Source organism: Babylonia areolata, chromosome 18 (genome assembly GCF_041734735.1).
Source record: "Babylonia areolata isolate BAREFJ2019XMU chromosome 18, ASM4173473v1, whole genome shotgun sequence".
NCBI classification, from domain to species: Eukaryota; Metazoa; Mollusca; class Gastropoda; order Neogastropoda; family Buccinidae; genus Babylonia; species Babylonia areolata.
The window spans coordinates 25,714,764-25,738,158 of record NC_134893.1 but is presented as its reverse complement, the minus strand read 5'-3'; the positions used below and the strand labels follow the sequence as shown (position 1 = coordinate 25,738,158).

Below are 23,395 nucleotides of genomic sequence, written 5' to 3'. Positions count from 1 at the left end.
TAATTTGATTGCAAATAACTATTTAAGCATTTCAAAGCGAAGATAATTTTTGTGCAACAAAAAAGTCAGAAAACTAACAAAATACAGCTGGAAATGACATGCTTCTTGTCAGTTTATACCTGTAGATGAAAATAAAACAGGTTGTAAGACTGTGATTTCAGTCGCAACTCTTGCAGACATGTAAATGAATGATTGTCCTGACAATGATAAACTTGGGTCCTGTCAACATAAAGGTCAATCATATACTCAGAAACTAAGCAGTCAATGTTTGTGACACCAAAGAATGTTCTCTTTATGTTTGTTGTGTGTTTGTGTTGGGGAGTATGCTTATGTACGGCTTGCGCACACATGAATATCACAACGGATCAGTGGGTGACAGTTTCGCTTCGCTCTTCACTTACAGTAACTGTTGCTATCCTCTGCGCATCTAGTTACACGCATATCTGATAAACATGTCTATTTTTAGATATTCTATGATGGACACAACAGTTCTCTAACAAAGGAAGAAGTTCTTTGAAGACTGTCAATCCATGCTGCACATTGGTTGACAAATTGTCTGCTGTGCATGCCTATTTGCTTCCTCTATGAACAAGTCTGTCATATGATCAGTATAAAAAAAAAAGAAAGAAAGAAAAAACTGAAAATATGTGTTTCCAGTCTTATGCATTTTCATCATGGGTTTCATGTAAATCATGGATTATTGGCTGTTATCTAAGCTGCGGCAGTATCAGTGAAAACAACAGCTCACTGGTGTCAGTCACGACCAAGCCCCCTTCCTTGCCATCTGACTGCCATCTTTCACCACTCCTCATCTCCATTTCCAGTTTTGGCACACATACACTGCCCTCTCTGCCAGTCAGTGAAAAAAGCTGTCAGCTCTGATACAGTGACTGAACAGCATCAAATGTTGGGCAGTCAGTTTCATCACTTTGTTGTAACTAACCATCAGACGAGAGAGATCCATCTCCATTGTTGTACTTACCTAGAATCATTAATACACCCTGCAAATTTATGTAAGTCCGCTGACTGGGACCGCAGTCTCGAAGGTTCCTTCACCATTTTTTGTAAATGAGGCAAACCCCCCATCCATGTGCGTTCCTCGTACTCCAGTTAGCAAATCATTATTGGGAAGCAAGGGATCTACCTGATGTAAACTCATTTAAATGGTATTCTTATAACTCAGACACATCAAGCTAACCGTTCAGAGTCTGTTTATGTTCATTGAACCAAATTTTGATGAAGGAAAAAGCTGAGTAGATGCAGGACATCAGTGGACATCTTTTCAGCACTGTGGCAACACTTTGTGCAGGGTGTTTGCTGACATACGTGCACTGGAATTTGGTACTTCATAGAATTCAATCTGCCACTATCTCTACTGATGCAGCCAAAATGCTTGTATGTGATTTTGTATTCTCAGGATTGGATCACCGCAATTCCCTGTTGGCCAGTCTTCCCAAATATCTGTTAGACTTCAACAAATTTAGAATAATGCTGACAGGCTCATTTGCAGAGCTTCCAAATCTGACCATGTTTCTCCATCTCCTTCAGTTTCTCCACTGGTATGTTTCTGATCAAAAAGACTATAAGCTATCCACTCTTGACTTTTTCAGCAGTCAGTGGGATTGGCCCAGATTATCTTTCTGAATTCCATATTTATACTCCATCTCACCAGCTCCGTTCTTCCTCTAATACTCAACTTCTCAGGATACGACACGTCAGAAGTAAGACCTACGGACAGATCACTTTCTTTTTGTTCATCAGAGACATGGAACAGGCTCCCTGATAACCTCCGACATTCAGACTCCATCACCTCTTCCAGATCTGGTTTCAAAACTCACCTCTTCTCTCAGCAATAAGTTTCATTTTGGCAGGCCCACTCCTAAGTGTGTTGTGTGCTTGACTTTGTGTGTATACACATGTATGTGTACACAAACACATTCATGTGTATTTGTGTGTCTTTGTATTTTTGATCGTGTGTGAGTGTGGCTGTGTATGTGTGCATCTGTGAATGTGTGTGTGTGTCTGTGTGTGTGCGTGCGCACAAACACACACGCAATCAGACATAGCAAAACCTTAAAGATATTCATGAGCAGTATTTTTGAAGTTACAAACCCTTTTTTTTTTTATTGAGTCCAAGATCACAGCCAGTCCTTTCAAGTGAAGAAGCTCTAAAGAATGTAAATAAGTGCAAGTTTCCATTCTTCATTATACACTTGCATTTAGTTCGCCAAGCATAAATGTCGTCAACAAAGACAAGGCGAAAGTGAAGGACATGAAGAGGATTAAGTAAAGTAAAAAACACCACTCTCCTAAACTGGAAATTAAGCTGAGCAAAATTCTGATAACACACACACACGAAGGCATGCATACATTCAACTGACACCCCATAAACAACTGGTCCTAAACTGTTTTTGAAGTGTCTATACAGGTTTACAAGTTCAAAATTCTGTAACTTCCTAAACTTTTACATGCCATTTTTAGAAATTTCTATGACTACAAATTAACCATTTTCCTCAAAATATAATTGTATATTTCTTCTGTTGTCAAAATGACCAACTGGGTATATATAACATACTAACATTAATAATGTGCTCTGCATGTCCATAGTGGAACAGTCAGAAAGACACAATAGTAAAGCAACACATACCTTTTGGTTTTACACCACAAATGCACAGTTGGTATTGTCCTCAAAGTATCTTGGATGAAACAATAGCTGTACATATACTGACACTATACAGCTGGTGATAGTCACATCATTCTTTAACCATTGCAAGCATTTTTTTAACCTATATTTTTAATTGCATGACTTCAACTAAAATTCCATGACTTTCCAGTCCTGCAAAATAATGTTCCAAATTCCAGGAATTTCTAGTATTTCCACGACTTCTATGGACTTGGTGTACAAGGTGTTGAGATGCGAGTACTGTAAAGTTCGGTCTATTGAGCGCACTGGTATATAAGCCGCACCCACTAAATTTTGGAAAAAATTGAACTTTATACATACGCACTGGCTTATAAGCCGCACTTATTTCCGGTACTGGAACACATACTGATACTACAGAAAAGCTGTCAATACTGTAGGTTATGAAATAAACACAAGCGGGAACAACACAAAGAAAAGCAAGCGAAAATACTGCTAGTGCCACAAAAAAATAATAAATAAGCACAACGAAAATAAGATCCATAATTTAGGGATAGTCACATTTATTCAACGTCATCCTGCTCAATGAATCCACTGAAATCTTTGTCTTCTGTGTCTGAGTTGAAGAGAACCAGCACAGCTTCCTCCGCCATCTTGTCAATGACTTCAGCCTCGCTTTCACTTCATGAACATGAACGCAAAGTGGAGGTCGCTGCTGGTTCGCCGCTTGCACTGTTGTCTGCTAGGTCAATCACCTTCAATTTGAAGGCTGCATCATAGGCATTACGTTGCATTTTCGGCATGATGAGGGTGTACGCTTGAGCAGATAGAACTGAATGCTGATCTGAAGGCTTTAATGTGTGGGGATTTGATTTATAAAACGTGAACAGTTAGCACACTATCCGGAAGCTCATCCAAAAATTCATGGACAGAAATCATGATTTTGGTGAGTTGAAGGGCAGCAAAGAATAGACGAGAATGTGACACTCCTGGGATCATTAAAATCCTCAAATAAGCTACATCATTGTATAAGCCGCAGAGGTTGAAGCTGGAGTAAAAAGTCGCGGCTTATAGACCGAACTTTACGGTACATCCACCCACATATGACACAGCTATGCACAAAAATGTATAAATAACTTCTCTCAGATATGTTACCAAAAAAATCGCATGCATAACATAAGCCTAAATGACAATTCATAACCGCATGGGTAAAGCAGAAAGGCCATTTACAAAGAATGCTTGTAAGTGACAATGCACATCCACACAGTCTCAAAATCCATGTGTCCAGTATTATAGCATATTTATGTACATTTCTTTGATTCAAACGTCTCACCCATTTTCCTACTATATAACTCTTCTGTACATTTCACAAGAAGTGTCCTTTCTTGTTATTATCGTACTATAATACTGGACATGTGGATTTTGGAGACTGTGTGGATGTGCACTGTCACTTAGGTATGACATGCATGTATGTGATAATATGGTAAAACATTTTTTTTTTTTAATGAAGTTTGAATAAAAAGAAAACTTGATGTTGTCTCTCAGAAGAAAATCAGTTCTATGTTCAAGAACAGCACAAGAAACACTATAAGAAGAGATGATCCGGTTGGTAAAACAGGTGTGTGCTGCCCAGCAAGAGGAGATCATTTGGGGGCAATCACAGCAGCAATAGCAACAGTTCCCTTGTGTTCAGACAACACAACTTCAGCTATTGGTCCTTGCACACCATCATCAAAAAACATGATCAGCAGCAGGTGAAATTTAAATTAAAATATGTAGATTATAGTCAAGTATAAACATATATCAAAAGTTTGCATGTGCAAACAAGCACACATTACCACACTCGCTAAGCAATACACCCCTTTTCCCCCTTTGTCCTTAAAACTTTCCCACAAATATCTAAAATCTCAAATTCAACAGAAAATTAAGTTCAAAGTTCATACAAATGCCTGCCAGAGTCTGAGCATGTGATTAAACACACACACACACACACACACACACACACACACTTGACCATAACACATTTCGATCACAACAAGATCAGAAGGGACTGACCTGTGGTGGGTGCTTGGACCCACAACATAGAAACACACACTTCTACAACCACACACATTTTATCTAAATTATCTGTCCCCAAAGATGTGTAATTATGCTTCTTTTCTTCACAAAAATTTGAAGATTACATCTTTGAACCAAAATGTATGGGTTAAATGCAAATCCATAAAAAATCACAGGAAGTGATAAAAAATATCAAATTGTAAATATATCAGTTCATTAAAGATGATACTCCTCCTTCACTCTTGTAAGTAATGCAACGAAAGGATTAAAAAAAACAAAAAAACAAAAAAAAAAACAAAACAGACTCTGAAGTGAAAGCCAGACAGATGCAAACACATTCACACATACATACACTATCACATCACCAGACCATAAATTGCCCAGTTGTGAGTTATTGGAACACTGGAGTGTGGAAACAGAAAAGGAAACAGTAACAATAATGACACCCATCAACACTTCATTTCAACAATATTACACAACAAGAGACAGAGCATTAATGGCTCCTGTCTGTTTACCACTGAACAACAAAATGGAAAATGCTCGAAGATGGGAGAATTGCCAGTACTAACATATGTCTATCCAAACTGACATTATTTTAACTCACAGCCAGAATAGAGTGTCAAACTGAAAATTTTATGCTGGAAACTGAACAGTTCCATTTTAAGCAGCCCACACCAACTGGCATTTAATTGTTTTATGACATAATACTGATCTGTCAAAGTTTCAAACTTTCCCAGTGTTCATCACAACTTTATGGCTTTGAAAAATCGAAGCAAAATCGTCAAACACATGACAAGTCCTGCTCTTTGACAAAATTATGATCGGTAGATTGGAGGCATTCCCCCTCTTCAAATAGTTTGATCATGATGTCTTCTTCTCCAAGATTAAGTCAAAGTGTGTCCACTACTAAAGTCACTGACTATAATACCCAAGCTTGTTCAAACCTCTGTTTGCACTATAATTTCAACATGAATGCAAAAAAAAAAAAACCCCAAAAAAACAACCCTTTTCATTGTTGGAATCCAAGAAAAAGCAAGCTCATCTTTAAAAAAAACTATCAATATTTCTTTCCAAATGATTGTTGGTGGACCTTACACACAATGAGGCCTTTGCAACAAATCATTTTCTGAATAAAATTTAGCGGCCCTGCTCTGCTTCCTTTCAATTATATGTTCTCACGAACTAATGATGTGATCTGCATGCTAATCATAATATGCATGAAAGGAAGTCACCAAGTATGCTACTTTTAATGGCAAAACGACCACTTAGGTGAATGTAAATAATGTGAGAGCTTCACACTAAAAAAAAAGTGTCAGACAGGACAGCCTTTCTACGTCTTGAGTTATTTTGAAATCAAATGTTTTTGATGAGCCTGATCTGTTTGCTTTTAAAAAAAAAAAAATTCCATAGATCTGATGTCCCATTACATTGCAGAATTTTGCTAGTCCTGGCAGAAACATCTATTTGAATTAAAAATGATTAAATGACTGCAATTAATCAATGTGTCGACATGTCAAATGCTAAGTTTTGTGAAAAATAAAGATAAATCTAACAATAACATGACTTAATTAAGAAATATCTATGGCTAGTTTACAATTTCTATGCCCTCCCTAAACTGGATTGTTATCATAATTAAATTGTGTGGGAAGAATTGATTTTTTCCCCGTTTTTCAGCTAAATATTATGTCAACAGACAAAGCATTTCCAGAGGAAATTAATTTGTTAAAGTATACCACTGACACATACATACAAAGAGACACACAGATAACTGAAACACAGGGTTATTACACGGACTTTACGCTGTGTGTAATCACACACATAAGCCAAAAATGTGAAAAATGAAAGAAAATATCTTGTAGACAGAAATACATTTGACAGGAAGAAATAACAGCATTTCAAAAGAAACACAACTTCAGTAGATAGGTAAAATAAATCAGTTAATGAGCATTTAAGTGAGTCAGTACAGGAGAACATGCATGTGCATGAGTGTGTGCATTCATGTATGGAACTATTAGAAGGCATATTCTTTGATTTTTTTGTATTTGTATTTGTTTGGTTTTTTTTGTCACAGGATTTCTCCGTGTGAAATTCAGGCTGCTCTCCCCAGGGAGAGCGCGTTGCTACACTACAGTGCCACACATTGTTTTGGTATTTTTTCCTGCGTGCAGTTTTATTTGTTTTTCCTATCAAAGTGGATTTTTCTACAAAATTTTGCCAGGAACAACCCTTTTGTTGCCATGGGTTCTTTTATGTGCGCTAAGTGCATGCTGCACACAGGACCTTGGTTTATCGTCTCATCTGAATGACTAGCGTCCAGACCACCACTCAAGGTCTAGTGGAGGGGGAGACAATATCCGCGGCTGAGCTGATTCCAACCAGTGTGCTCAGATTCTCTCACTTCCTAGGCGGACATGTTACCTCTGGACCATTACTCCACACACATTTTGGATGTGATGACTCAGAGTCTGTGTTATTGTCTTTGAGTATTATTTTCCCTGTATGTGTGTCATTAAATGCTGTTGTATATCATGTACCCAGCTTATATCACAGATGGACATAAGTTTACATTTGGGCCAACAGCAAAGTGAGATCGGTGTTAGCAATTGTTTCTCCATCGCAATGTGAAGTCATTTACAGTTTAGTCTTTCATGAAGGACTATGACTCTCAAAACCAGAAGGCAAAATTGCACTGGCTCTAAGTGCTGCAGCCTAGGGGGGAGGCTAGTTGGCCTTTGGGAACCATCCCAGTGCTGACTGTCCTAAAACCATCTTGGCTAAGAGAGTGGTGATGCAACTTTGGTGACACTCTCCACTAAAATCAAATTCTAGCCCAGATCGTCGGGACAGCAACTGCCTCCTCTGCTGTTCTGATGGTCATAGTCAGACATGACTGACTATCATACATGTATATCATGTACCATTGTGTGTATTATGTTTCATGGGTGGCGCTTAGAAACCACTATATGGGGGCTTGCACCATGCGAACACTATATATTATTTCTATCATGAAATTTTATCATTAAATATATTCCAAGGCACATGTAATTCCATGACCTATTAATACATAATATTATTCATAACAAAGAAATCCACAAACAACAACACAGACAGCTGACAGTGAACCTGAGGTGATAATACATCAAGATCAAGCTGCCTACTGTAAGAGTACTGACGAGCCAGGAGCTTATTTTTTTTATGTGCCTTGAATTCTATAAACTGGTCCCTTGACTGATTGGTCAGATGTGTGAAAACAACCTCAAGGGCTCTTTGCTCACAAAGACATTTTTTTAAATCACAAAAGCAGATCAATGACAAAGTATAAACATGATTTCAGTTTGTAACATGTCCAATGAAGGTCCCAATTAATGTGTAAATTAAAAAGCAGAAAGCTCCATGAGAATCATTGACAGATGTGACAAATTGACTGTTCTGGCATTGCTGCACAAAGAACAACCATGTTCAAAATGATGACTGGCAGAACATCTGCCAAATATTTATCCAGAAAGAGACTTCAGATAAGTAATCCCCCATCTATTCCATAGAACTTGCCTGTGTGTGTACTAAACCCGTCTTTCTTGATGATTTAGTTTTATAACTTCAGTTAGGCAACACTCACAAAGTATCATGCTGCTCTTAAGCCACTGGTGAATTGCATGTCTGGAAGAAACTTGCACCAGTGTTCATAATTCTGTGCATAATCACTAAAAATGGGGGTAAAAAGACTTCCCAATCCGCCAAAACCTCTGACCGAATCATATTCTCCAAACACTACCTTGCAGATGATATGCAGAACTGTTTAAAAAAAAAATGACTTGGCAAGACACACATTTGACAAGACAGGAGTCAGAAGTCTGTAAACATTCGTAAGCCAAAAATTCGTCCAGAAAAGTAGGCAAGAGAAAGAGAATAACAAAAGAGCAAATATATTTCATACATTTAAAAATAATATCATGCCTTCAAGCTGCTGAAGATCTCCAGCAGAACAGCATACACTCCTGCTGCTCCGCAGCACACCCCGATGATGATGATGGTGATGTCCTTGACCTTGTTGTACAGGGAGAGCTGCGGCCAGCAGAGCTTCAGGTGAAAGAGACACGGCAGGATGTAGGCCAGCATCGTGCTGCCCAGAGCACCTGCCACACACACACACACACACACACACACACACACATGCACACAAAATGTCATCAGCTTTTTTGTCTTTTTTTTTCCCCCTGCCCAATAATCACTTAACAGTGGCAAGATGTATGTTAAACACACATACACACACACTCTCTCTGTGATCACTTTTTTTTTTCATCCTATCTAATATCACTAAACAGTTAAAAGAGGTTAAACTAAAGAAATAATGAAGAAAGAAAGTACACACAGGGGAAAAAAAAGAAGAAAAAAAACACAAATGAAGCTACCATTGCTATCCTGACACAAAGGTAGTAAAATGAAATACAGTGAATATACTACATACTATTTCAGTACTAGAAGACTGTGACATTGCATAGATGCTTAAAAAAATGAAATAAAGAAATAAAGAACAAAAAATAAAATGAGATGAAAAAAAGAGACAAAATCAGTAAAAACCTCACCTTGCCACCTCCAGCTGTTACAGTTTCATATTTTTTCTTCTTTTTTTATCATAACAAAAAAAATCAATACTGGCTTATGAGTAACAGAATCTGGTTCATGTGTGCCTGTGTGAAGAAGAAGAAGAAGAAGAAGAAGAAGAAGAAGAGAGAGAGAGAGAGAGAGAGAGAGAGAGAGAGAGAGACAGACAGACAGACAGACAGACAGACAGACAGACAGACAGAGAGAGAGAGAGAGAGAGCACTTAAAATAAATCATGTCTAAAGATTGTGTGATTTCTGTGTATAGAGTCTGTCAATCCACCTTGAATGAATTCAAGAAATTAGAGCAGAGTGATGACCCTTTACCTGACTAGAAAATTACTCAAAGGGCAAGTCAACGCAGGAATGCAGGAATTTAACATACACACACTACTGTGTGCGTGCAAGCACACACACACACACACACACACACACTAACACACACACACACAAAATCTAGGGTGAATCATGAATCATGTGTAAATAATGCAAGTTTCAAAACAGCTGCTGGCTAATCAATGTGTATAACTGTTATTGCCTTTATCCCCTTCATGTATGTACACAAGCAGAAGATCAAATCTGCACTGAATATGCATGTTAAAGACACTGTTCAGTGGGTTATGGAAACACCACCAAAGCAAATATACACACCTCCCAAAATGGAGTGTGACTGCCTAAACAGTGGGGCAAAAAGGTTATCTGCATCTACCTCTACTCATACAGTCATCAAAAGTGAACATGGGATTTGCAGCCCACGAACACAAAAGTAGTATTCTGCACTGGACTATATTCATCACCTCACTGGACTATATTCAGCACCTCAGGATGAGAGAACACAATAAAGCATTCATTTTCTAGCACCGTAGGTTCTTGTATTCAAAACAAAAAATATTGCATTTTCTTCTTTTTTTCTTCTTCTGTTGTTTAGAATATTCTAACAAAATATTTCCCCAAGGTACACATTTCCATCAGCAAGTCTCTTTTTCCTGTCAAAGTTTGCAGTCAACACACGTATTCTATAGTGAACCAATGAATGACTTCCAAATTTGTAACAAATCAAATCAGAAATAAATGGAAATGACAGAAGATCAATACTGATCAAAACCTTAAAACGAATATAAATAAACTCTTGAAATAGAATACAGAAATTTCAAATCCATGGCAATCGGCACAGATAAAAAAAAATCAGTTCTGCTAGTAGTGAAGCAAAAATCAGGCATGAAGGAAAGAAACAAATATGGATGTTTCAAGCTTCAAGTTTTAATGATCCTTTGACTCCTACTGGACTATGAAGGATTACTACGAAATAATGATTTCATGCCAAGAATAAACATTTCCAAATGCACAACAGTGTCATATAGAAGTTGAGAAAAAATAAACGTCCTTTAACCCAAAATGAGTATCTGGACAACATTTGCAAATCTAATAAACTTACAGGTAAGATAACTTGCCTCCTTTGAGCATACTGCAAAAACTAAAAACCAATTTCGGAGACAAATATTTCTTAGGCACGTACCTTTCCACGACTGATCATAGTCAGGACATTCCATTATAAAAGGGAACTCATCCCCAATCACAGACATGTAACAAACCTTAATTCTTGTGATATGCAATTGTGTCTCCCTTTTTCTATTTCCAACATATGATTATTACTTTGAAATTTGAAGAAACTGATATCATGTCATGTATTTGACTTACATATTCTTCTCTTTCAAAACAACTTTAGAAGTTTCAACAGAACTCACCCACAAATGCTGAGATGTAAGCAAAGTAGTTCCTGAGGAGAATAGCCAGACTCCCAGCACACAGCACAACCAATATTCGCAGAACGTTGCGTTTCCATGTGGCCACCTGAAAACGGGCATGTCTTTTCTTATTGTCAGCAAGTTTTGTTCCATCTTTTTCTTTCATGATGACAAACTTAAACTCACACAGTCATGCAGACATCTGTTTCATAGCCTTCATATACATTATCTGTACATGCGGATGTAATCAATTATTAACATGAACTTCTAGACAGCCATGTAAGCTGTTCTCAAATGGCAGTTAATTCGATCCCCTGCCACTCCCACGAAAGCTGTACCCAAATAGTGGCTAAATATCTGCATCTCGTGAAAGCTTTTATGTTGTTTAGGAATTATCATATTGGTAGCTTTAGCTTCGCCAATGTTCCACGGACTCATAACAACATGGAAACACCCTTCGTCACCCAAGGATGCAGTTTTAAAAATAATTTTATTGGCTGACTAAAGCATGTCAACAACTCACTATCTATGCAGACAAGGAGAATGGCGACACCTTGTCCAAGCTGAGTGTGACCAGAAGTAAATGTCATGAAACAGGATTTTGCAGTTGCTCAATGAAAATTTGAATGAATGCTTGAAGAAGCATGCTGTGTGTGTTCATGAAGTATTGGAAACAAAATGAACATGTTCAACCTTAATAATGTCTGGAACATTTCAAAATGTATAACAGCATAAACGAATGTCTGGAACATTTCAAAATGTATAACATAAATAAAGTAAAAAAATGTTTGCTCACTTGTTTTACCTCACTCTTACAAGAAAGATAACTATTCTCTAACACACCTGGTTCCTTTATAATCTAATTATCTGCTCTTTGCTTGAAAAAAAGAAAGAAAGAAAAGCCTAACTGTCACAGTTCACCTGTACTTACACTGTCCGAGACTTTTTCTGCTACTGGTAATGCAAATTTGTTCTGTTTCTTTGGCAGCAGTGACTGGTAGTCCTTGGTTTTCACTCTCTCTGATCCTGGTCCACAGATGCGGCCTGTAAAATGGTGCGACATTCTCAAGTCACCCACAAAACATACAAACCAGTCTGTTCAATGAGACAAAATCTGATAATAATAATAATAATAATAATAACTGTGGAAAGTTAATACAGCACTCTATCCAGAACACTGCTCTAGGTGCTTTACAAAACGCATATTATTATATAAAACACATTACATCAAAGTTGCACATACACACAAAAATGTATGCAGCAAACAACACACACACATAAACAGACATTCAAACATACACATATACACACCCACAACCCACCCCCACACATGCATACATACAGACACACAAATACATACATACACACACATTTATACACACATACATATATAAATATACATATGAAACACACACACACACATGTATGTGCATGTGCACACATGCACATACACACATATATACACACAATATGTACAAATATAATTTGTTGTATTTGTATTTCTTTTTATCACAACAGATTTCTCTGTGTGAAATTGGGCTGCTCTCCCCAGGCAAAGCGCATTGCTACACTACAGCGCCACCCTTTTTTTTCCTTTTTTTTCCCCTGTGTGCTGTTTTATTTGTTTTTCCTATCGAAGTGGATTCTTCTACAGAATTTTGCCAAGAACAACCCTTTTGTTGCCGTGGGTTCTTTTACGTGCACTAAGTGCATGCTGCACACGGGACCTCGGTTTATCATCTCATCCATATGACTAGTGTCCAGACCACCACTCAAGGTCTAGTGGAGGGGGAGGAAGTATCAGCGTCTGAGCTGTGATTCAAACCAGCGCGCTCAGATTCTCTCGCTTCCTAGGTGGAAACGTTACCTCTAGGCCATCACTCCACCCTCCAATGTGGATGGGTGCAGTGGTTAAATGGTTAGAGTGCTGAATTCTCGCCCAAGATTCTCGAGTTTGATCCCTATCTCACCTGGTGGGGTAAGGGTAGAGATTTTTCTGATCTTCCAGGTCAACATATGTGCAGACCTGCTAGTGCCTGAACCCCCTTTGAGTGTATATCCATGTAGAAGATCAAATACACATGTTAAAGATCCTTTAATCCATGTCAGCATTCAGTGGGTTATGGAAACAAGAACATAACCAGCATGCACTCCCTTGAAAACGGAGTATGACTGCCTACATGGCAGGGTAAATAAACAAAACAGTCACACACATAAAATGTTACAGGTCTATGTGAATGTGTGTGTGTTCATGACTGAAATCTGACTGAATCACACAGGAAATGAATGAGAAGTGCTTAAAGGCAGCTGTCAGTTGGCTCCACTCAGGAAGGCAGACTGTTGTACAAATGACTCTGAGTTGAGTTAGTCTCTGACCGAAGATAGGTGCAATAAGTATCCGTATCATCACATCATATGCATATGCAAACACTATCAAAGCACACAAACAAATAAAACAAATCTGCTGAGTGCTTTGGCAATTATTCAATAATTCTGACATCTACCATTCTCATCTTTCTTTCTTTGTTGTTTTTTTTTATAATTTTTTTTTAGTTCTCTTTGTTTTTGATTGATTCACAAATCATTTCAACTTTCATCTAGAAAAAACAAAAGAAACCAAGAAGAAAACCCAAATGTATACATATCATTGCAGGTACACATTAAAAGAGATCTAAAAATAAATAAAGTTGAATGTGCACTCACCATCACCAAAAAGATAAACCTCAGCCATTTCCACCACGGGATACATCATAAGGGGGAACGTCAACACCACACCAATGCACAGACATGCATTCACAGCCAGGCCGAGCCAATGGCTGGTAGGAATATTGGCATTGATCATCTGCTCTACGCCCTCCCCAAAGTTCAAATACCCCATCACTCCAAAACAGCCCAACACTAGGGTAAGGACAGCCACTGCTCCATACAGGAAAGAGATAAAATTGTGTCGATTTCCTTCCATACTGGACTCGATAGGCAAGATCTGAAAACAGATTTTGACACAATATCTTTCATGAAAATATTATACTTTTTTTGTTTTGCTCCCTCACAAAGATGGTTCTTTTCTTTCCAAATGAATACATTTCACAATTAATCAGGCACAAAAGAGCATTATAGTACGTTAGTACAAAGTTTTCTTTAAAGCAGAAACTGTAACTGAACACATTTTCAATTCCACTTATGAAGGCAAAATATAACGCATGACCACACCACAAGCAATCTTTGCTTGAGCAAAATATCAGGGAGAACGAGAAACCAGCACACGTTCTCATACTGAGGATGCACACACTCACGCATGCACGCACACACACACACACAATATCTTGCAGATATCCAGCATACTCATACTAGTCATAGCCCTAAATAATGTATATGTGCTGCCTCCCATTACATAAAATGTTTTCCCCAGCACTGACCTCGCCTAAATTAATATCAATAATAAGATGAAATGCATGTTTCACATGCTTGATGATCAAACTGAAATAAAAATGTGCAACTCTTTTTCATCCTTTTAAAAAATTACTCAAGCTTGAAGAGAAATAACTTATAAGAAAAAAGGGCTTCATCTAGTTTGTTATTGATCTTATGACGGCAGATGTTCAGTATTAGCTGATCCTTGACAGGAGACCCCGTGCACTTTAACCCTCCTGCATTCACATATTTCACTGAGCAAGTTAACACTTCCTATACCTGGTGTTCTTTTGTGGCTGGAGTGAATGTCAGAGGGTTAAAAGAATGAAGGATGACTCATCAATGCTCATGTCAAGATATTCACATAATTTATTAACAATCGAATCCGTACAATGAAAATACCAGCACACCATCACAAACATGACAATGAATGTGTACAATAAATTAGTACAAGGTAGCACACAATCAGAAACACAACAAAAGGATTTAGTACAATGGCATGACAAGAGTGGACCCTGAAAAAACAACAACAAACTCACAGTGCCTATGCCTTCAAAGGCGCTGGTCACCATGCCGAAAAAGATGGGAAGGTCCTGCCAGTTGGCCCACACGAAGGTGTTGCTCACAGCAAAACCTAATAATAGCATGAATAGTTTATATAGCACTCTATCCAGAATGTACATGTATTCACATATTACATGTACACAGGTACCTACCAAACCATACACATATATAAACACACAATGTTATATCTATAAATACATAATCGCTCCCCTCCCCACACAGACATACATACACACACACACACACACACACACACATATATATATATATATATATATATATATATATATATATATATATATATATATATATATATATATATATATATATGTATACACACCAACACACACACATACACATTCTCATCTAAATACAAATGTGTGCACATACATGTACACATGTATACATGTATGCATACATGTTATACACACATAGTCAAGCATATCACATGGGATTTTTTAGATATATTTTATTCTGTTTTGTCAAGATATTTTGTGAAATGTGTGTGTGTGTGTGTGTGTGTGTGCGCACGCGTGTGTGGGTGCGGGTGCGGGTGCGTGTGCGTGTGTGTGTGTGTGTGTGTGTGTGCATCTCACCTTTCTTTTTCCTCTTCATGGAGTACTAACAGACAAATTTCCCACAGGTGATAATTATACTTTGACAAATTTTGGTTAAAAAAAAATAACAGAGAGAGAGAGACTGTCTAAAGAAGAGTCGAGTGATCAGGGTGTAATGTCCGTGAGCGGCCAGAGCAGACTCCCAAGGTTTTTGTTGACGGTTGTCTTCATTACTAAGTAACACTGCACATGCGCCAGGAAGGGGACATAACTCTACACAGAGCACTGGACTTTCAATCTGAGGGTCCTGTCCCAGTATCAGTAGCTGGTGGGTTAAAGATCCATGCAAATTTACATCTTATCTATGATCTTTTCTTATCCCCCATGTCAACATACATGATACATGCAGACCTGTGAGTGCCTTAAACCCCTTTGTGTGTATGTATATATCAAATACATGCACATTAAAGATCCATTAATCCACATAAACACTGAAACATGAACAGTGCAGATACCATTTACTGTCTGATTATCTATTTCATTTTGTGCTGACAGAGTTAATCAAAGAAAATTCAAAGGAAAGTGAAATGGACAACAAAAACATTCAATGATCAACTGAAGTAATATGTCCTGGCAAAACAGACATGTTAATTAACATAATTAAGACAATACAGACCAATTAAATGATCATGAATATAAATGATTATAACAGTTAAGATAATGCATATATCTATCCATCTATATCTATCTATATGTATCTACCTATCTCTCTCTCTCTCTCTCTCTCTCTCTCTCTCTCTATATATATATATATATATATATATATATGTACTATGCAATGAACTGCCATGATAGAAGAATGACATACAGGTGTTTAACTATTTCCATGTTTAGAAAATGGGCAAGATAAGAGGAAAATACATCCTGACTGAAAAAAGCACAGAAATTTATTGTTTATTTATTTATAGTCTGTTCATCTAAGATGATGATATTAGACAATAAGCACAGAGATATTTATAATTGCAGCAATATGTACCTTAGTGGACACAACATGATTTCACAATATTTGTACATTTATATGGTTAATTGCAAAACACAAAGGTAGATATTTCTTTTTAAAAACTCAATATCAAAAGTTATCATCATGTTATGTTTCTTAGAAGTCACATTTCAGCTCAGTAAAAGGGAAAGTAAATGAATAAATAAATAAACTGACCAAATCTGTCAAACTCATTCAATGCTCTCTCTCTCATTCACACACAAGTCTATACACTTACACAACTACACACACACACACACACACACACACACATAAATAAGATAATATTCCCTAAAAGCCCACTTGTACAGAACTATGTAGATAAGAGGAGAGATGTGGGAACTGCAGCCTAGAGCAGATGAACTGTCGAACAAACGAAATTTATGACTGATCCATTATGGCATAATTTTCTTTTCCATAAGTCATCAGGCTTGACTTTCAAATGCACTTTTTATCATCCATTCAAATGTACATAGACAGATTTTATTTTATTCTTACTTTTGTAGATTTATGCCAATTTTTGACAATTATACAAATGATTTCCAAACCACAAATGGCTTCTGTCAAGCACTTACTGACTGATAAATGTCTTCTTTTTTTTTAAATCTAATCAAATGATTCCAAACCAGCTTCGGCTTCTGTCAGGTCAAGCACTTATTGGTTTAAAATATCTATGAATATGCACAAATGACTAATTATGATTAGGAAAAAAAATGTCTACTCACCACTGACAAGAAACAAGAGCACTTCTATGCACCCAAGGAATATGGCTGCATTAGCAAAAACCGAAATGAACCCCAAGTGGCGAAGATTGCGAATCAACGTCATTGGAACAAAAACAATCACTGGCAACACCACCAGCAGCTTTAGGCCAGGGACGTGCTTCCCTCGAAACAAGGTCCATCTTGTCATGTTCACAGGAACTGTACTCTTTGTCACTGCTCCATCAACCAGAGTGGTATTGCTGCCAGAAATCACTGGAGACAAGAGATTTTCAGTGGTCCCGATATTTGGAATCACTGTCACACTGGATGTAAGATTTTCAGATACTGTAATGTTAGGCATTACTGAAGTTACTGTTGATGTCATTTTTTCAGCAGAGGTAACATTAGGTGTTACTGGGGTTACTCCTGAATCAGTGGTATCAGACATGTTTTTTTCGTTGTGAGAAACAAAGGCAGCAGGGGATTCCGTTGTACTGGAAACATTCTGAAATGCTATGGTATTGTTTGAATTGACAGGAGTGGTGGAATGCAGAACATTGATGCTGCTGTCTGAAGCTAAAAAGGACATAAAACCGCTGACAGCTGCAGGTGTGGTTGCAACAGTTGTGTTGTTGGAGAGGCTGCTTTCAGATCCCAGCAGAGGCAGAGACCTCCGGTTGTGCAGGACACCTGGAGGAGTTTCCACCATGTCATTCATGTCTACATGGACAGAGTTCAGAGAGTTCAGATGCTTCACTTCAAAACACTGCTGCACAACGCCAGACACGTTAGAGCTACCAACAAACACTGAACAATTATACAACGGAAACATGCTATGTATTGTATTCCCTACAAAAATACAGTATCCGACACAGAAACCAAACTGAGTGATCATCACAGCAGTGTTGACCAAGGTCAGTCCTGCCCTGCCCATGCACAGTCGCCCAATGTCTCCAAAATTTAAATTCTGGAGCAACTTCTTGTGTACAGCATCCTGATCATCCCCACTCTCATCGCTGCTTCCATCATCACTGTTCGAAAGGGAAAGAGAATCGTCGCTGTTGCTGAGATCTCTGTGGGTTTTCTCCCCTTGTAACTGCATGTTACTGCTTCTGTGGCGCTCCATGGAGGTCAGGAGGTGTCGGATAGCGTGGTACTTACAGCTGACCAGCAGCCGGCAGCAGTGGGCAGTCAATGAGGCAATGAAGACCAGTCCAAAACACCCCAACTGCACATACACATAAAAATAATCAATGTCTTCATGGTGGCACATTTGCATCACACACACACACACACACACACACACACACACACACACACACACACACACACACACATTAACAACACACACAAACACAACAAAAATTAAATGAAAATGAAAAAAGTGTGTCTGAGAATGACAGGAAGAATAATTACACAGTAAATGTAACTCACTTCAGATTACACCGACATAAATTTTGCAAATTATCTATTTTTGTATAATGGTCAGTCATGTCCTACTATGACCTTCAGAACAGCAGAGGAGGCAACTGCTGTCCAGACAATCTAGTATCTGGGTTGAAATTTGATTCTGGTAGAAAGTGTCTTGCCCAAGTTATATCCCCACTCTCTTGGCCCAGAGGGTTTAAAGATAGTACTGGGATGGTTCCCAAAGGCCAACTAGCCCCCAAGGCTGCAGCACTAAGAATCACTGCAATCTTGCCTCCTAGTTTGAGAGTCACAGTCCTCCACAAAAGATTAAGCTGTATATGACTTCCCACTGCCATGGGGAAACCATTGATCAAACAGCTCTCACTTTGCTGTTGGCCCAGCTGTAAGCTTATGTCAGTTTGCCATGTAAGCTGTGCACTGGCTTGACAGATCAAAGAAATAAAACCTCACTTCATTATCATTTAACTGCATCCAGCTGACACACACTACATCAGCATATTGTGACAAGTTGTAAACTGGTGATATGGATATGTATGTTCACAAACAGTGAAACACATAATGAAAAAAAAACCCCAAAAAACACACACACACAAAACCCCATCAAATTATAATAGGGAAAGAAGAGGGATGGGGCAGGGGTAAGGAAAGAGGAACGGACAGAGAGAAAGACCGATAGAAACCAAAAAAACAACAAAAACAGAAAATCATCTATTTATTTTAAGCTTACCCAGTTACAAAATAAAATTTTAAGCACAAATCATGAAGAAGAAATTAGCAATCTCCATAGTCATGAGAGCAATTAAACAAAATCTTACCGCAATTCCACTCTGGCGGAAAGCGAAAGCAATAGCGAGATAGTTACTTCCAATGAAGGCCTTTAGCATGTTGGCAAAGTCCATCAAATGGTGACCAAAGTGTGGCCTGAAACAGCAGACATGCAGAACTTTTGTTTTCCACATGTGTACATGAAAGGCTTTTCCACACCCATGTTTGCATTATTAACAAACAAAACACATATACATACTTCAGACTCTGGGAGTTAGATGAGTCACAGACATTGTGGCAGTAAAACATTCAATTTTTAATGATTCAAATGGATGGTTGAAGGTGTTAACAGTTAACAGAAATAATCCCCAAACAGAAGTACTGGCTAACTAACAGTTACTGAGGATGACACTTTGACAGAAGGCCTGGCAGTGCATGATGATGCTAGTTTTACAATGAAGGTTCTGATCCTGGGGGTTCTATATCACTGGTGCCCACAGCATCTGTGTTGTGATGTGTTGTCATTGTGACAGTGTTATCAGCGTGGTATTAGATTGACCTTTTTCACATTTCTTCTCACATGATGAACCTCTCTGATGTATTTTTTCACATTTTTTCTCACTTACTTTATTCATTATTACCAACTGGGACCTCTTTAATTGAAAAAAAAAAAAAAATCAAAGAGAAATCTAAGTAGGTCAGGTGACATGAAATGAAGCAATAAAAGATCTATACAATACTGAATATGTCATTTTTTGGTAGTTGTTTTTTCTTTTCTTTGTTTTTTTGTTTTTGTTTTTTGTTTTTTTTGTAGGTGAATACAACAGCTGCAAGTCATCAAGTGGTGCCTGGTGGTATGTTGGTGACAGTGGCTGATTTATTTCATTTTATTATTATTTTTTAATACTGAAATTGGGAAATACAACATTGCCTTCATGAAAAGGAGACTGTTTTGTGGCAACACAGGATTTAAAATATCATTATATCAAAATAATATACTATATCTAAAGTATTAACACACAAACATTGTGTAGCACACATATAAACATGCATGAATGTACATACACTTAACTGTACAATTTTTGTTGTATTTACATACACTGCTTGTTATTGGTTATTGGTAAATAATTGAACTTTTGAGGTGTCTTTGATTATCTGTACAATTTTCCAGTGTTTTGCAGCCTTAGGTCACTCTCAAAACAGCATTCAGTTTGATAATATAATATGCATAATGTCAGTACTTATTGCACATACTGACACTACATGCATGCAAACTCTATGTTTGTTGTCTGCTTCAGGCTTCAGGGCTTGGAACAACAGACAGGTTCCTGATAACAGAAGGCAATGCATCATTTTGTGTGTGTGTGTGTGTCTGTGTGTGTGTGTGTGTGTGTGTGTGTGTGTGTGTGTGTGTGTGTGTGTGTGTGTGTGTGTGTGTGTGTGTGTGTGCATGCTGTATTAAAATTTGACCTGAAAAAATTATTAGACAGCAACAATGAGATGAAAAATGCCAAAGCACAACTGGGACACTATGGATCCTAGATATGTTTCAAGAACAACATATGATATATTTAGAAAACTTCAGAGTTATCTGCAAGGAAAAGCATATGAGCAAAACAAAGACCAGCAAAATATTCAAACCAAGTTGGCTATAAAATAAAGAGCTGCAACCAATAAAGAAAAAAATACAATCTGAACAACAATGAATGAATTGTGAAATTGTAGTGTGGATATGATTAACATGGCAATACTATGAGATGTGATCATTTGAATAATTTGTTGTTTGGGTTTTTTGTTTGTTTTATTGTTTTTGTGTTTTGTTTTGTTTTGTTTTGTTTTTTCTCAAGGCCTGATTAAGCGCATTGGGTTGCATTGCTGGTCAGGCATCTGCTTGACAAATGTGGTGTAGCGTATATGGATTTTGTCCAAATGCAGTAACGCCTCCTTGAGCTACTGATACTGATACTGATAAGGCTACGAGAAACAATGTACAAAGGTAATAAAGAAAGGAAAATGGCAGTATGAGAGAGACTGTTCAGAGATTAAAACACAATAACAACAACAACAACAAAAACTGACATGCTAAAACAGAAGTCAACAACCTAGAGAATGTGGCAATAGTATGGGGTTCCTGCCACCAAGGCGATAAAGACAAGACAGCATATACACCAAGCAACATGCTTCATCAAGGGAGACTACAGGAATAAAGAACCTGGCTGTATCTCAATCATGTTGAAAGAACTACATCTTCCAAGCCTACAAGAGAGATGAAAAGACCTTCGACTCTCCTTAAAATGAGTGGTAAAAGGGTCGATGCCAGCCATACCACCTGGCCAGTTAATAAAAAAACCAAAAAAAACTGATACCACAGCCAACCCAGATGTTCTACTGATTTTGTCTCCAGCAACATCGTGGAGTGGTCAGCCAGAAAAAAATAATAGAACATTAGAGGTTCCAGAAGCAAGAACAGAACAATACACTTATACAGAAACTCTTTGTATGAACTGTAATAGACTGGCACAACCTGAGTGATGCCCAGCTGCTGGCGAGAGTGCAGGACCATCATCACAGTGATGGTAGCATATGCACTTTGTAGAAACCAACACAGCTACAACTCCCACATAGTGCATATCATATAGCCGATAAGTCTCCTACAAAGTATCCCATCAAAGCATAAAAACTGTGATCCCCGGCTGAAGTGGCATACAATACATTATGAGGGCAAATGACTGTGCAGGAAGGAGAGATGTGTATTATGGCAACATGCACAACTGTTCTCCAGCATCACTTGTCCATCTGCTTAACATCTTTGGGATGAAATATGTTCCTCTGTTGTTTATTTGTGTTTAAATTTTCTTAACTTGGGAAACAGTGTCTCAAACAAATGTCTTGCTCTTATCTCTCTTGATTCACAAGATATCTTTCCGGCAGTATGTTTGTTTGTTTTTTCTTGTTTTTTTTAATGTCTTCTTCCTGCAATGTCCATCAGCCGTTTGTCCGGCTATTGTTGACATGTGAGGAGAATAATGTATTCAGTTAGAACTACCCAAAACTAGTCATCAAGAGTGCGACAAGGCCTACAATGCAATACGTTCCGGGAATTATTTTTAATATATATATATTTTTTTTAATAATGTTATTTACCATGTTATTTTATTGCTCAGAGGATTTGGATTGTGTTCAACACTTACTTTGAACTCGGATCCATCGTCACTTTCACGTTGGTGTGGGACATATTACTTCTTTCAGTCTTCACTAACGCTGTTGGCAAAGCGATTGATATCAATCAACTGAGCTGTCAAGAACGATGTCAGTTCATCAGCAACAGCTGTAGCAGATGATTTTTGTTGGGGCACGGGAAGGGGGGAAACACTTCGACTCCGGAAGTTCAAGTGCGTGACGTATAGCCACGACAACACGAGAGGGGAGATTCTTTTCCCAATAATTTCATTGGATGACTAAGAATATGTTTCACCAATTAGAAAATGCTTTTGCAAAATACAGGCGGTTCCTTCGAAGAGAATAATTTGCGCTATTCTTCTTCGCTTTTCACAAATCATAGACACTAACAATTTAGATGTTAGTGCCCATGCATAAATGTGCTAAAGTGCGACATTACCTAAATGTACAATCAAAGGATGCCTGCCACATGGAAAGCAAGCAAACTTCTACTCTGGGCTTGTCTTCCATCTTCAAGTCACGCCGTCTTCAAGTGACTTGGGTGTGCATAACGCTTAAAAAAATCATAAAAAAGAGGGTAGACCACGAACCTCTATTTCACAGTATCTAGGAATGCAGGACAAGTGAAGCCCTCCCGACCGGCTTCACAATCTTACACAACACAGCAAGAGAAAGATAGTCTTCTCATATTGCCTTCCA

At 37.9% G+C, this 23,395-nt stretch overlaps 2 protein-coding genes across 2 annotated transcripts in view; both read right to left on the bottom strand.

Moving 5' to 3' along the window:
• The window catches only part of LOC143292602 (uncharacterized), a 204,591-nt gene that overhangs the window by 108,469 nt on the left and 72,727 nt on the right, over positions 1 to 23,395 (bottom strand). The gene's annotated exons all lie outside the window — the stretch shown is intronic.
• Positions 2,094 to 22,901, bottom strand: LOC143292600 (uncharacterized). The gene is made up of 8 exons (XM_076603050.1): positions 22,708 to 22,901; positions 19,567 to 19,672; positions 17,342 to 18,548; positions 14,996 to 15,090; positions 13,749 to 14,028; positions 11,977 to 12,089; positions 11,046 to 11,151; positions 2,094 to 8,832 (listed from the first exon to the last, which is right to left on the bottom strand). Exons 1-8 carry the CDS (start codon positions 22,749 to 22,751, stop codon positions 8,648 to 8,650), a joined length of 2,136 nt encoding a protein of 711 aa, XP_076459165.1. The 5' UTR covers positions 22,752 to 22,901; the 3' UTR covers positions 2,094 to 8,647.

What these genes read in the sequence shown, in the direction of transcription:
- LOC143292600 (XM_076603050.1), bottom strand. Translation starts at nt 22,751, where the DNA reads ATGTCCCACACCAACGTGAAAGTGACGATGGATCCGAGTTCAAA. An exon ending in ACGATGGATCCGAGTTCAAA is followed by an intron (nt 19,673 to 22,707) that starts GTAAGTGTTGAA and finishes CTGCTGTTTCAG; the next exon opens with GCCACACTTTGGTCACCATT. An exon ending in GGTTTATCTTTTTGGTGATG is followed by an intron (nt 12,090 to 13,748) that starts GTGAGTGCACAT and finishes ACCATTTTACAG; the next exon opens with GCCGCATCTGTGGACCAGGA.